Source organism: Mustela putorius, unplaced genomic scaffold, assembly GCF_011764305.1.
Source record: "Mustela putorius furo isolate JIRA1106 unplaced genomic scaffold, ASM1176430v1.1 tig00003863_pilon_pilon_pilon, whole genome shotgun sequence".
Taxonomy (NCBI): Eukaryota; Metazoa; Chordata; class Mammalia; order Carnivora; family Mustelidae; genus Mustela; species Mustela putorius.
The window spans coordinates 17323843-17337913 of NW_025422015.1; the positions used below are offsets into that span (position 1 = coordinate 17323843).

Genomic DNA, 14071 nt, shown 5'->3' on the forward strand with positions numbered 1-14071 from the left:
CAGAAGTGATGGCGTCACTTGCTAACATTAGTTTATAAAAGACTGAAGCTTCCATCTTGAACTTTCTGTCAGCTCAGCCTGGAGGAAGCCAGATGCCATATTATAGAGACACTCACGCAACCTGTGTAGGGTCCCACATGGTGGACGCCTGCTAACAACCATGTGAATGACTTTGGAAGCTGATCCTTTAGCCCCAGTGGAGCTTCGGATACCTCCAGCCTCAGATGACAGCTTCCCTGTCCTGTTCATGAAAAAAGTGGAGTCAGAACCACTCAGCTAAGTCATCTTTGGGTTCCTGACCTATGGAAACTCTAAAGTAAATGTATGTTATTTTAAGCTGCTATGTTTTGGGGTGCTTGTTGTATAGAAATAGGTAAATCATACACCTATTGATAACAATGTATTTATTTTCATGTCAGGACACATAGTTCTCCCTTATTCTTTTTGATGATTATTCTATAGTATAACCTTTCTTCTGTAGACAGGCATCTGGATGTCACCAAACAATGATGTAATGAATACCCTTGGGCATTTGTTCTTACATTCTCTGTACCTATTTGGAGTGGGAGCATACAGACAGAGAATTCTAGAACTGGAACTGCTGAGTCATTTAAATCTTCACTGCCAAACTGCCTTCCAAACAGGTGTATAACAGTGCTCTCCCCGTGCTTTTTTAAAGATTTATTTATTCATTTTAGAGCAAAAGAGAGCATGAACATGGAGGGGGTGCTTTAGCAGGGTTGGGGGGGCACAAGGAGAGGGAGAGAGAAACTCAGGCAGGCTCCCCTCAAATGCAGAGCCTGCCCAGGGGATTCATCCTACCACCCTGAGATCATGACCTGAGCTGAAATCAAGAGTTGGACACTCAACCAACTGAGCCAGCCTGGCGCCCCAACAGTGCTCATGTTAACTTAATATTATCAGTATTTTAGTGTTTGCCAAACTGATAAGCAAAAGAACAAAAAACAAACAACCCCCCCTCAAAATGCCAAACCAAACAACAACAAAAACAATGGACTCTCATTTTAATTTGCATTTCTTTGTGGCCTATTAGACAAAGTCTGGGCACTATTTTTGAAGGGTTCTAAACATTTGCATTTTTACAGCTGTTAATTATCTATTGATATCCTTTGTCCACTTTTATGTTTGGTCATTTTAAGTGATTTTTAGAGAGCTCTTTATAAATTATGGCTATTAATTTGTTACATATGTTGCAAATATAGCTTCCAATCTATCTTAGCTTTGCTAATGGTATATTTTTCTATTTTAATTTTTGTATGTTGTAATCTTTTTCTTTAGTCATTTCTCATAACTTTCAAATGAGAGATAAGAATTTGTCAAAACAATGTATACCTGAAACCAATGTAACATTTTGCATCAACTATCCTTCAATCAAAAAGAAATAACAATTCAGTGAGTCAAGAGCAGGGCAAACCAGGAAGTGGACTACCTTGGACAAAGAAATGAACACTTGCATTATTTATACGGGGAGTCTGTGAACACAGCCATGTTGTGGACCACAAAGTTGGTCAAAACGTGGAGGGAAGCAATGCTGCTGAGAGAGGCAGGGGCTAGCCCCAAAGGACTGCAGCTGTCTGATTAAAGAGCTTGAACTTTTCCTATAGGTGATCCTATATGCAGAGTAAGGTTTTACACTCAAATTGATGTAATCAGATCGCATTTTTAGATCTGTCTCCAACAGGTGTGTTGGGGAGGATGGCTCCAAGGGCACAAAACTAGAAATAGACCCCTCATTTAGGAAGGGACTGTCTGCTGGGATCGTCCAGAAAAAACTTAATAATGGCTTGAACCAGGGCAGTGGTGGTTGGATTGAAGGGAGGAGACAGAATGGAGACATATCGGCCGGGGGGGGGGGGGGGAGGGTGGAGATGGGGGGAAGGGGGGAAGGGGGGAGGGTTCAAGGGGCAGGACTTATGTGATGCGTCTTGGAGTAGAGAGGTGGGCAAAAGGGAAGGAACAAGAATGGTATTTAAACCTTTAGCTTGAGCCCCTGGGTAGACAGTACTGGCAACGAATGAGAAAGCATTGGCCAGAGGAGTCCATTAGGGAGCAAGACCAGTGTGTTTTAGAAGAAAATGAGCACAAAGGCTATGGGAGAGCTGGGTGGGGGAGGCAGGAGATAGATATTTGGAAGTTTTCAGTAAATATATGGAAGTAAAAAATATGTCTCACTCAAGAAGAGGCCTGCTAAGAAATTAATGAGTTCTTTTTTGGGAAGAGCCAAATGATAGCCAAGTTGGTCAGTTATAAAGTGCAAGAGGTATAAAACACAGTGGGCTCCCAGCCTGGATCTTCTTGGGGTGACATACCTTGGTAGGGTCGCTCCACACCCAGGGTCAGCTTCTTAGCAATTTAGACTTCAGATCCAATCACAGCAGATTCATATTCCAGCTCTATATTTGTTGGCTCCTAGACTCCTGAGAGCCTTCTTCTTTGTCTGCAAAACTGGGAGGGCTTCCTTGCAGGGATGTTATATAAATCAAAAGGAGTAACATACAGAAATCATCTCCCATTGTGCCCAGATCACAGAAGAAGTTGGCGGAGGCAGGCAGGAGGAAAGCTAAGAGCTCACTGGCCAAGAGACCAATGATGTCCTGAAGCTGCTTGGCTTGGGAACTACGAAGAATTTAAAAATCTTCAGAATTCTCTTCCAGGAGAGAATCCAGCACCTTGCCTTCTAGTTTTCCAATCCTATCCCCAGGGAACCCACTGGATAAACATTCACCCACACTCTTTCATCCTGAGGAACTCCAAGAACCTGAGTTAAGTATTATGGAGTTAGGGTTCCAGACGTCTCTCACATCCTCAAAATTGAGGGGGGTAGTGGAAATCAAGTTTTTAAATCACAAGTATATGTTTCAAAAGATACATGATAGATTATTTTAATAAAATCTCTGGCATTCTCAAAGGAAAGTAAGTAATTTTGTTTCATTGTAAATGGGCCCTGGGTGAGGTCTTTTTAACAGTCTGTGATAAATCCAGCTGCTAAAAGACCCCCACTGGGAACCTGCTTTTACTGAACTGCGTTTGCTGTGATGCCTCTTGTTCTGGAAGGAACCGAGAAACAGCTCCATTGGCCTTATCATCATGACAGCCCTAAGGATGTCTCCGACCATGTGATCCTTACATTATACTCACGTTATGACAGTTGTATCCTCTCCCAAAACAGTTTGTATTGATTGGTCTAAGAACTAAAAAGAGTTGTACTTTTTCCCGAGTGCATTCACTCATGAAACAAAAATTTCTTGACCAGATGTGGTACTAGGGCCACGCCTGCAACAGGACAAAGTCCCTGCTGTTAGGTCTTGGGGGCTGAATTGTGTACTCAACCAGGCTTCCCATTTTTGCTGCTGGGAGCAACTTTCTAGGACTCTGGGGCACAGATGTTCAAGTCCCACTCATGGCTTCACTTTCTGCTCCTTTTGTTTTATCTCTTATGTAGTCCTGTTTTTGTATGTTGTAAGCTGTCAATTTTTCTTTTTCTGGGACAAATAGACAAATATGTAATGTAAATACATACATACAACAATATACATATATTCTAATTTTTGTTGCATTATTACAAATATACTTTGCTCTTTAAAATTCTCAAAAACTTGGGGCGCCTGGGTGGCTCAGTGGGTTAAGCCGCTGCCTTCGGCTCAGGTCATGATCTCAGAGTCCTGGGATCGAGTCCCGCATCGGGCTCTCTGCTCAAGTGGAGAGCCTGCTTCCCTCTCTCTCTCTCTGCCTGCCTCTCCATCTACTTGTGATTTCTCTCTGTCAAATAAATAAATAAAATCTTTTAAAAAAATAAATAAATAAATAAATAAAATTCTCAAAAACTTGTTAAAAATAACAATTTATGCCATTTATATTTTATTGTAATATTATATAAAAATATAAATGTTATGCAAAGTTGTTTTACTAATTTTTCCCTTTCCACATATTTGGCCTCCCCCCCCCCAACAGGTCATCTGCACTTAGGGATTTTTCTAGGAGATTAAGGGAGGTACTGACTGAGCAGGGTTTATGGCATTACTTAGGGATAGTTTCAAGGGTAACTGCTTGAAACTTATTAATAGGACCTAAGACTTTTTGCCCAGTGACCAGTTTTTGTTGTTGTTGTTGTTTCAATTGATAATAGAGAAGTAGGAAGAGAGAAATATAGGGTGAGGTTGTAACATCTAAAAAGATATGAATAAATGTAAAAAACATGGAAGCTTTTAACTCACAGCATTCCATGTTCTTTTTTTTTGTTTGTTTATTTGACAGACAGAGATCATTAATAGACAGAGAGGCAGGCAGAGACAGAGGGGAAAGCAGGCTCCCTGCCAAGCAGAGAGCCCGATGCAGGGCTCCATCTCAGGACCCTAAGATCATGACCTGAGCTGAAGGCAGAGGCTTAACCCACTGAGCCACCCAGGCACCCTGCATTCCATGTTCTGAAAACATGCTATCAGTCCTTAAGATAATCTCATTCAGAACATAGCAGATGCTCAGTAAATACTGCTGAATAAATCAAATCTATATTACAGCACTCTTACTGAATCACAGATACCTCTATATTATAAATAGTATTGTATTCATATATATATAAACTATATTAGAAAAAGCAATATTGCTAGGATGTCATAAAATCATAAGTAATCAAGAGATATAGTTTATTTTAATTTTTACCAACAGCAGTGATTATATTTTACATCAAAAATGACAAATTAAAAATGAAATATATCACTATCAATATAATCTAGAGCTCTCCCATATTTTAATCCATTTCACAATACAGAGATCACATTTCAATCGACACTACAAGAGGTACTAGAACATCAATTATTCCTTAGGATTTTAAGAAATATGGCTTATGTACCAGGCTTAAATTGTGAACCAAAGTCTTTATCAGCTGCCTCAAAATGATCCCAGGGTAAATTTTTAAAATTTGAAATCTGAATAGCTCATAAAAGCATAATATCTATATTATCAATAGTTAATTTATTTCCTGTTAAGTAGCCTTCAGCCTGAGTCTCCTTTGCTTCTGACTGGGGGCGTCCATCTCAAGCAGGCATAGTAAGGCAAGCAGGATCATATATCTTTATTGTTTCATCCCAAGCACAATCAGCCACCTAGAAAACAAAAAGGAAGTAAGAAGCATAATTTACAAACATTCAAGGTTGGCAGCAAAAGCTGAAGTCATTGAGAGTGGAAGCAGATCACACAGTGGTAAACATTACTTTCCCTCTTAAGGATACACTTCAGGGATTGTTTCCAATTGATGGAAATTGCCTGTAAGGATTTCCTGCCTCACCATTAGCTCACCACAGTCGCACCTCACCCCAGAAGTACATCATCCCTATATGTCTCGGGATAAATGAAAAAACTGGGAACTGAGGCACCATGTTAGATATAGTGGGGACAGAAAGGAGATAAAGTAGAGCGCCTGCCTTCACAGAATGGTTCTTTCAAGACCTGTGGTGGGAAGTGCTCTAATAGAGACTCTCAGAGGAGGGACTATCTGAATCCAAGTCGGGTGGTATCAGAAGTCTTTAGAAAAGCTATGGTATTCACCCTGGCCCTCTTTAGGGGCAGACATGGGCGATAAAGACATTCAAGTCTACACGTCGTAAAAACATGAAAAGAGGAAAGGCCATGGTGCTCAGGAACTGGGTGTTAAAAGGTTTGTGAGTATAGCAATGTCTCAGAGACTAAGATTAATATATAAAATCAATTGTAGGGGCACATGGGTGGCTCAGTTAGTTAAGGGTCTGCCTTCAGCTCAGGTCATGATCCCAGAGTCCTTCTTCCTCTCCCACTCCCTCTACCTATGCTCTCCTCCCTTCCCCCACCCCCATCAAATAAATAAATAAAATCTTAAAAAAATAAAATCAATTGTATTAAATAACAAAGTACTTAGTAACACATTTAATAAAAGACATGCAAAACAGCCACACTAAAACCAAAAACACTGCTCAGAGAAATTAAAGAGGCCTAAATAAATGAGGAAATATGTGCAAAGGTTCAATAATGTTCCAAATTTAATTCTCCCCACAAAATTTATAAATAATTCATTATCTCAGCAGGCTTTTTAATAAAAATGGACAAGGTGGCTTTTAAAGTTTATGTGGAAATGCCCAGGACCTAGAATAGCTAAAGAATCTTGAAAATGAACAGCAAAAATGTACTTATACTTACTACCTGATTCAAGACTAACCATAAAATTGTAGTAATCAAAACAGTGCAATGTTGGTATAAGGATATACAAGTAGATCAAGGAACAGAACAGAGTTCAGGAATAGACCCCACACTTTTCATCCAATGTACCAAAACAATTCAACAGGGAAAAGAAGGTCTTTACAACTAATAGTGCTAAAAATGGATATCTATATGGGGAAAAAAAATGATCCTCAGCCCCAACTTCACACCAGAAACAAAATGTAATTTCAGGCGGACGAGCCATGAACCTAAATCTAAAAGCTAAAGGTATAAAGCTTTGAGAAGAAAACACCTATCTTCAATCTGAAGATAGGTGAAGATTTTTTAGACAGGACACAGAAAGCATTACCCACAAAAATTTGCTAGGTGCAATTGAAAATAAAACTTTTGCTCATCAAAAGACACCATGAAGAAAATAAATAGGTAAGAGACAGAATGGGAAGAAATGCTCCCAAAACCAATGCATCTGATAACGTGTATCCAGAATAAAATATATAGAACTGTAACTCAATAATGAAAAGACAATGAAATTAAAAACAGGCAAAAGCCTTTACTAACAGACAGAAAAAGATATATGACCAATAAGTAGATAAAAAAATAAAATGTTCAACATCATTAGGCACCAGGGAAATACAAATAAAAACCATAATACAATATGGCCACAGACTCAGAAGAAGGGCTAAAATCAAGGACAGACAGCATCAAATGTCAGCTGCCAAGCAGCTGTAACTTGCACACGTGGCTGCTACAACCACTTTGGGAAACTGGCTGTTTCTACGAAGTTAACCATATACCTATCTTTAAACTCAGTAATTCCACTTCTAGAGGTTTATCCTAGACAAATGAAAATGGCTTTATGTAACAATGCATAGCAAGAATGCTCACAGCAACGTCATTCACCGTAGCACAACCCGGAAACAACCAAAATCTCTCTGGACAAGAGCAGGTAACAAACTGTAATAAATTCCCGCAGCGGAGAGTTACAGAGCAACACGCAGAGGGTGCTATCAATATGCTCAACAATGGGGATGACTCACAGACATTACATTGGTGAAAGAAGCCAAAAACAAGAGTAACTTACAGGCACTTCCACCGTATATGTTTGAAAACAGTCGAAACTTAATCTAAGATTAAAACAAACAAACAAACGGAAAAGTTTTGTCTTGTTTCTTCAGCTGGAGGTTGAGGTGGGACTGGGGGAGGCTGGACAGAGATAGAAGAGAAGTTTGGAGGAAGAGGCAAATGTTCTATATTGTGATGGGTGTAGATTGCACAGTGTACCTGTCTGTCAATACACAGATCTAAGACTTGTACATTTGGATTTATATAACTGATACCCAAATCTAGTAAGAATAATAAAGACACTAATGATAATAACTGAACGGAGGTGGGACATGAGTAGAGGGATAAATAAAACAAGGATGTTGATCATTGTTGAAGCTGGGTAAGGGAAGAAGTTCATTATCTTATTCTATTAACTTCTAATATGTGTGAAATTTTTCATAATAAAAAAAAAATCCAAAAATGTAGACAGTGACATGAAGGATGAAGTGGCATGAGAGAGATTTTGACTGAAGTTATTTGTACTCTATTTCCCACCTGTAATGGTTAAAAAGGCTCAGAGTTTCACAAAGGAATTCATAGTCTTAGTGCACAGTCAAATTACCGGGCTGTCACCGTGTACAAGAACCACTCATATTGATCTGAACACATTAACTCCTTATCACTCACTAACAGTATTTTAGATCACAATCCACACTGAGAGGGCAGTAGAGACATAAGCGTTAAACACCAGGCTCTTCAAGATCTGATTGCTACCTACTTCTTTGTTTCTTACTACACCAGGCTCACACACTCAATCCCTGCCTCTCGTTCATGCCTCTGTGCTCTTGTCCTTTCACCGATCCCTCCCGAGTCACCTCTCTTCTCCCTCCCTGCCTCTATCCCCCTCGCCTTGTTCTGCCTGGAGAGGATACCTCTCTCTCTGAAGAACTGGGCTAAGCATTACTCCCTCTATGAACTCATTCACAGCACCTAGGCTATTCGGCTGTACTTACTTATTGACATGTGTGTCTTCGGCTCCTTGAAGACATGGACCCTGTCTTGCTATAACATCTAATGACTCAATAAATATTAGCTCAAAGAATGTATTTTGCAGGCTAAGACTGCAGAGAAAAACGGTTTCTCAAATTTATACTGAAGTAGCAGAGCTGCAGCCAGAACCAGAATCTGTTGAGTCTGTCCACCAGAAAAAAGTACCTCATAAAAGGCAAACTGACATTCATTATCTGCCTAATCCTGCCATTGGAAGTGTTTATATCATGGGACACAAAGATTATATTAATTTACCCCTGTCTCATCTGTGTATATTTTTTTCAAGTGCTAGACCTTTCCATATGTTATTTACTCAGGACTTATTTACTCAGAACTTAAATAACTAACAAGTATCAAGGCCAATGAATCAACAACTGTTCAAAATCTATGAATTAATTGGTAAAACCAAGAAGACCTCAAACTGCAATGATATATAATTATGAATAGTTGATTCAAATTAATGTAAATAGTATTTTTTCATTAACTCATTAACTAAACTCTGGCTAGTGCCACAAGTTTAAAAAAGCTTATGATAAAAAAAAAATTAATAATAAGGTAAGAAGTAAAGCGCTCTACTAAACTAACAGAGAGGGGCCAGACTCTCCAAGATAGGCACAGTGGACTTCCTGGTAAGGAAAGATGGTGGTGTGGTCCCTGGCAGTGTGGGCAGGGCTCCATGGCCTCTGCAGGCTCTGCTTCCCACTTAATTCTGTGGCTGACAGTAAACACAAGGCTCTATCTTAATGTCCCCTACTACCCATCTGAGGCCAGTCTGAAAGACATTAAAAAAAAAAAAAAAAGACTTCAAAAATAAATGTCAACAAAAATACTGAACGAGAAGCACAGTGAATGACATGAAAATAAACAATCTCCTTTAAAGGATGAGACAGACTCATTCTTCAGCTGTGGTCAAACAAAGCGAGGAATCTTTCCTAGCTCCTCTCCTACTTCTTCACAACAAAGTGATCTTTCTGTCCCATCTGCAGGAATACACTCCTAGCTACGAAGACTCCTTCAAGGCCAGGCTCGGGATCGAGAAGAAGAGATAATAGAGTGTCTCCTTTCTCATCTATGGAAGATCCTCTTTCTCAGTTTCAGTATCCTACACAGGGACTCACTTCTTTGCCCATGACCTTGTTGTCAGGAAAAACTGAGACTGCCATCAGCAAAAAGACTGCTAGGTGTTGTATCAGTGAAATGCTGGCACTGTCCTAGGGCCCCACAGGGTTACCTCATTATGTGGGGGTCTATGCCTTTCCCTGTCTTTGACCAGATTATTTTACAACTCTGTAAGTTATAGAAAACTGATAGTAATCAAATGATTCTCACCCATTAAAGTTGCAAACGAATGTCATCCTGTTGAGATGCAACTAATGCTTCTCCTTGTCCCCCAGAAAACATTTCAAATATTACATTTTATTGCCCTGTGGCTATTGCCCAGTTTTGCCCCTATGAGGTAAGTTCATTTCAGCCTTCAGGGATTGTCTGTTTCTGTCTTTTCTTTGGTTCCTCAGAACTAGTTGCAAAATCTTTCATGAGTTACATAAATCCTGGATTTATGTTCATTTATGTTCATGACACACTTATGTGAGAGTCATGATCGCAATTTTGAAAATCATCCTTTAACATGGCTCCATCCAAGGATATAGCTTATTTGCTTCAACAGGGAAATCAGTACTTCTGTGGAACAAAATAACCCTTGCTTTCTTACAGGAGATGACACAGTAACAGAAAAGCCATTTCATTTAAAAGAACAAACACGAAATGGAGAGAATGGGTAGATAATTATACTAGGAAAGAAAGCAAAGAATAATTGTTAAAATTGGGCATGAAATTGAGCTCTACATCTCCTGGCAGCAAAGGTAAAAAAAAAAAAAAAAAAGGCAAATAATGTAAGAAATGCAAATATCACAATCAGTTTACCAGTTCATCAGAAGAGATCAAGTTTTTCCTAGCACATCCCTGGTTATAAAAGAAATATATAATATGCTTCTATTATAAAAGTCATTCAGTGCTAAAAGAGTGGTTTTACAAGAGATAAAAAGTCATTCTTCCTATGGCTGTTTTTAAAATAAACATCTCAAAATACATCTCAAAATATAGTAGGAGTCAAATATTCTTGAGGGAGAATTCTCTTCCTTTCTTGAGGAGAAAAAAGAGTTTCATTTGCAATTAATATAATGGAAAACATCTTGTGCCATAGTTTCACATTTATTTGAAAGAAAAGTTTCAAATCTGATGTGCCGACGTATGGTAGAAGATAGTGAGTTGAGGGGAGGACTCAGGAAAAAAAACAACAACAACATGACTGAACCATCTCCAGAGAACAACAGCAGCCCTCCCTGAAGCATTCCTGCCCCCAAAGCTTGTGTAGCTTCCTGATCCTGTTCTATGTGAGGCAGTAGCCAAAATTTCTACATAAAATACATAAGAAAATTTTATTAATCATGTAAGCTGTGTAAGCTATGGTTAAAACCAATAGTTGATTTATTTTTTTATTTGATATTTGTACCCTGCTGAGTTCTAAATGGGCTTAAGTGGTTTATAGATTAATGCACAGGGCCAAATAAATACAGATTCAGGGGAAAATATCTGTTTTAAAGGGAACAAATGGAGCAAAAGCTTTCAGGCATCGGAGCTGAGCACATCACAACACTTAGAGAATAAATCAGGCTCTGGGCTTTATGGTAACTAGGGAGAAAATGAGAGCATACTGGGTAATATGCTTTCTGTTCTCTAATAACACACACATATGGATGTAAACATTTTTGTGTAATTAAACCTGAATAGGATTTTCAGCAATTACACATCTTGGTTAAACCTGTATTCTCATGTTTTGTATAGTAAACCTTTAGTAAATACTGTTGAATTAATGAATGAGTGAGTGAGTGAATCCAGATATGAGTAGTGGTTTTCCTCCTCCAAAGAATTTCTGGAGTAGGGTCTCACCCATGGTAAGGAGCACCTGGTCAGGTGTGAGTCAGAGATCTAGGTGAGGGCAACAAGTTGTACGGGAATGCAGAATATATGCAATTATTGAGCATCATGAATGTTATTTAAAGAGATTTCACAGGGAGGCTTCTTTTCTATCCCAGAAGCTCTTAGTCCAACATTCCTCTGCACTACAAAGCTATCTAAAACACAATTCATATATATATTACATATTTATATTCATCCATTTATTTAACAAATATTTATTGAGTATGTCTTCTGTCAGAAGCATGAGGAGGACACCACAGTAAACAAGATGAGGCTGGTATCTGACCCCACAGATCTAGAGTCCAGCAAAGAGATGGATAAATAGACAGCCACAATGCAGAGAAATATGGACAAAGACAGAAGAATTATAAGGTCCAAAGAAGTAGGGGGTCACCATAACCAAATGTGAGGAAAGTGGATATCATCTAACCTGTGGCTTAAAGGAGAAGGATGCCTCGGCCAGACAGCATTTGGTGTTGCTATTGCTTGGTGGGGTGGGCAGGGGCGGGGGACAGACACTGGAGAGAAGCAAAGTGCTCTAAGCAATAGAAAAAATAAAAATAAGAATAAACAAATAAATAAGAATAAGAATAAACAAAGACCTAAAAGTTCTAGCTTTAAAACAACTAAATTGCACTATAACTCCTCAGGTGAAACTCTTAATCTTTGGAGACAGGCTTTTTCTCTGACTCGTGCCTAACTCCCATCTAGGGTTTCTTGAGGGCTGGCTGCCAAGGCCTACCTTGTTTGACCCTCTCCCCTGACTATGACTGTGCACGTGGATACCACAGAGCAGGACTCTCCAGGCTCTACTTCTTCTGCCCAAGGATATTCAAGTGGAAGGTGTATTCCATAACCTGCACGCTTCCGCTGCAGTACATCATTCCTGTGCTCTCTGAATTTCCTTTCATCTCACATCAAAATGCAAATCTTTTCATTAAAACTCAGAATTAAAGTTACCAACATCATAGGAAAAATGGTTTGTCAAAATGTTACGTTTCTTTACTTATAAATCGTGACAGAATCTTGTTACTATTTTTGAAATCTTCTATCGTCTAGGTAGTGAACAACAACTAATAGGATAAAATTCCATTTAAGTTCGATTTTTAGTTATTTCATTTTCACTTTTAGTAGCAAAACAAACATTCCTGTTTTAGAAAAAGTACACTAATTAGAAATATGAATTTCTCGCTATGTCAATTCTTTAAAAAATAGAATGAAGGTTTCTGGAAAAATGGAATAGAAATTTCTTATCACTCTCAATTTTGGGGACAATTGTTTTTGCCCTTGGAAAATTTGTTCAATTTACTGTAATTATCTGCATGACATATGGCCTTTTTAGTAAAAGTGAACAAGAGGAACAGGCAAAGGATGACGAGAGAATGAAAGAAATTCCTAACAGTCAACTCTAGATTTGGAAAAGGCAGCCCAGTTATTATGTTGCAGTGTATTAAATTACGGGCTAACGCAAGAGCAGGTTTTACCTATTCGACCAACTTCCAGGAGGAAGTGACTATAAAGAACATGGCTTATTGTGTTAATGATTATGGAGTTTTGAGTAAAAGTAAGGAAAGAGTTGACTGATATACTAAACATCCTTTTCATTCATTCATTCATTCATTCATTCAATATTTCTTGAGTACATATCTATCAGGTAGTTTACATTAATCTACTTTCTATATCCTGGCACAGAGCTGGCACTCAAATATTTACTGAAGCAAAAAATAAATGGAGAGAAGGAAGAGAAGAACTTGTACTGGACTCTGAAAGGCAGAAATACTTTGTCCAGGGAGAAGGGGGGAAGAGTGAAAGAAATAGTGGCAAACACATGCAGATGACAAACAACAAAATATAATTGGTATATAACAGAGGGATTACATGGGATGCTGGGAAATAAAACTAGATAGCAATACAGATTATAGTGAATCTTTTTTTTTTTTTTTTTTTTTATAAAACCTATTTTTTTTTTTAAAGATTTTATTTATTTATTTGACAGAGAGAAATTACAAGTAAGCAGAGAGGCAGGCAGAGAGAGGAGGAAGCAGGCTCCCTGCTGAGCAGAGAGCCCGATGCGGGACTCGATCCCAGGACCCTGAGATCATGACCTGAGCCGAAGGCAGCGGCTTAACCCACTGAGCCACCCAGGCGCCCCAGATTATAGTGAATCTTAAAAGCAACATTAAAAATTCAGACTCAGAGCACCTGGGTGGCTCAGTTAGTTAAGCATCTGATTCTTGATTTTGGCTCAGGTTATGATCTTGGGGTCCTGGGATGGCGTCCCACCTCTGGCTCCCTACTCAACAGGGAGTCTACTTGGGATTCTCTCCTCCTTCTGCCCCTTCTGCTTATTCTCTCTCAAATAAATTAATTTTTTAAAAGTCTCTTATTGAAATACAAATCAAAACCACAATGAAATACCACCTCACACCAGTCAGAATGGCTAAAATTAACAAGTCAGGAAATGACAGATGCTGGCAAGGATGTGGAGAAACGGGAACCCTCCTACACCTTTGGTGAGAATGCAAGCTGGTGCAACCACTCTGGAAAACAGCATGGAGGTTCCTCAAAAAGTTGAAAATAGAGCTACCCTTTGACCCAGCAATCGCACTACTGGGTATGTATCTTAAAGATACAAACGTAGTAATCCAATGGGGCATGTGCACCCGAATGTTTATAGCAGCAATGTCCACAACAGCCAAACTATGGAAAGAACATAGATGTCCATCAACACATGAATGGATAAAGAAGAAGTGGTATATATATACAGTGGAATACTATGCAGCCATCA

General features: G+C 38.9%; 1 protein-coding gene across 1 annotated transcript in view; it reads right to left on the bottom strand.

The window, feature by feature from the left end:
* Positions 1-4650: 4650 nt before the first annotated feature.
* PEX7 (peroxisomal biogenesis factor 7) overlaps positions 4651-14071 on the bottom strand; it is an 88806-nt gene continuing 79385 nt past the window's right edge. The window contains exon 10 of the mRNA XM_004740285.3: positions 4651-5123. Within this exon, the coding sequence (XP_004740342.1) occupies positions 5055-5123 (69 nt within the window). The 3' untranslated portion in view covers positions 4651-5054. The remainder of the gene's footprint in view (positions 5124-14071) is intronic.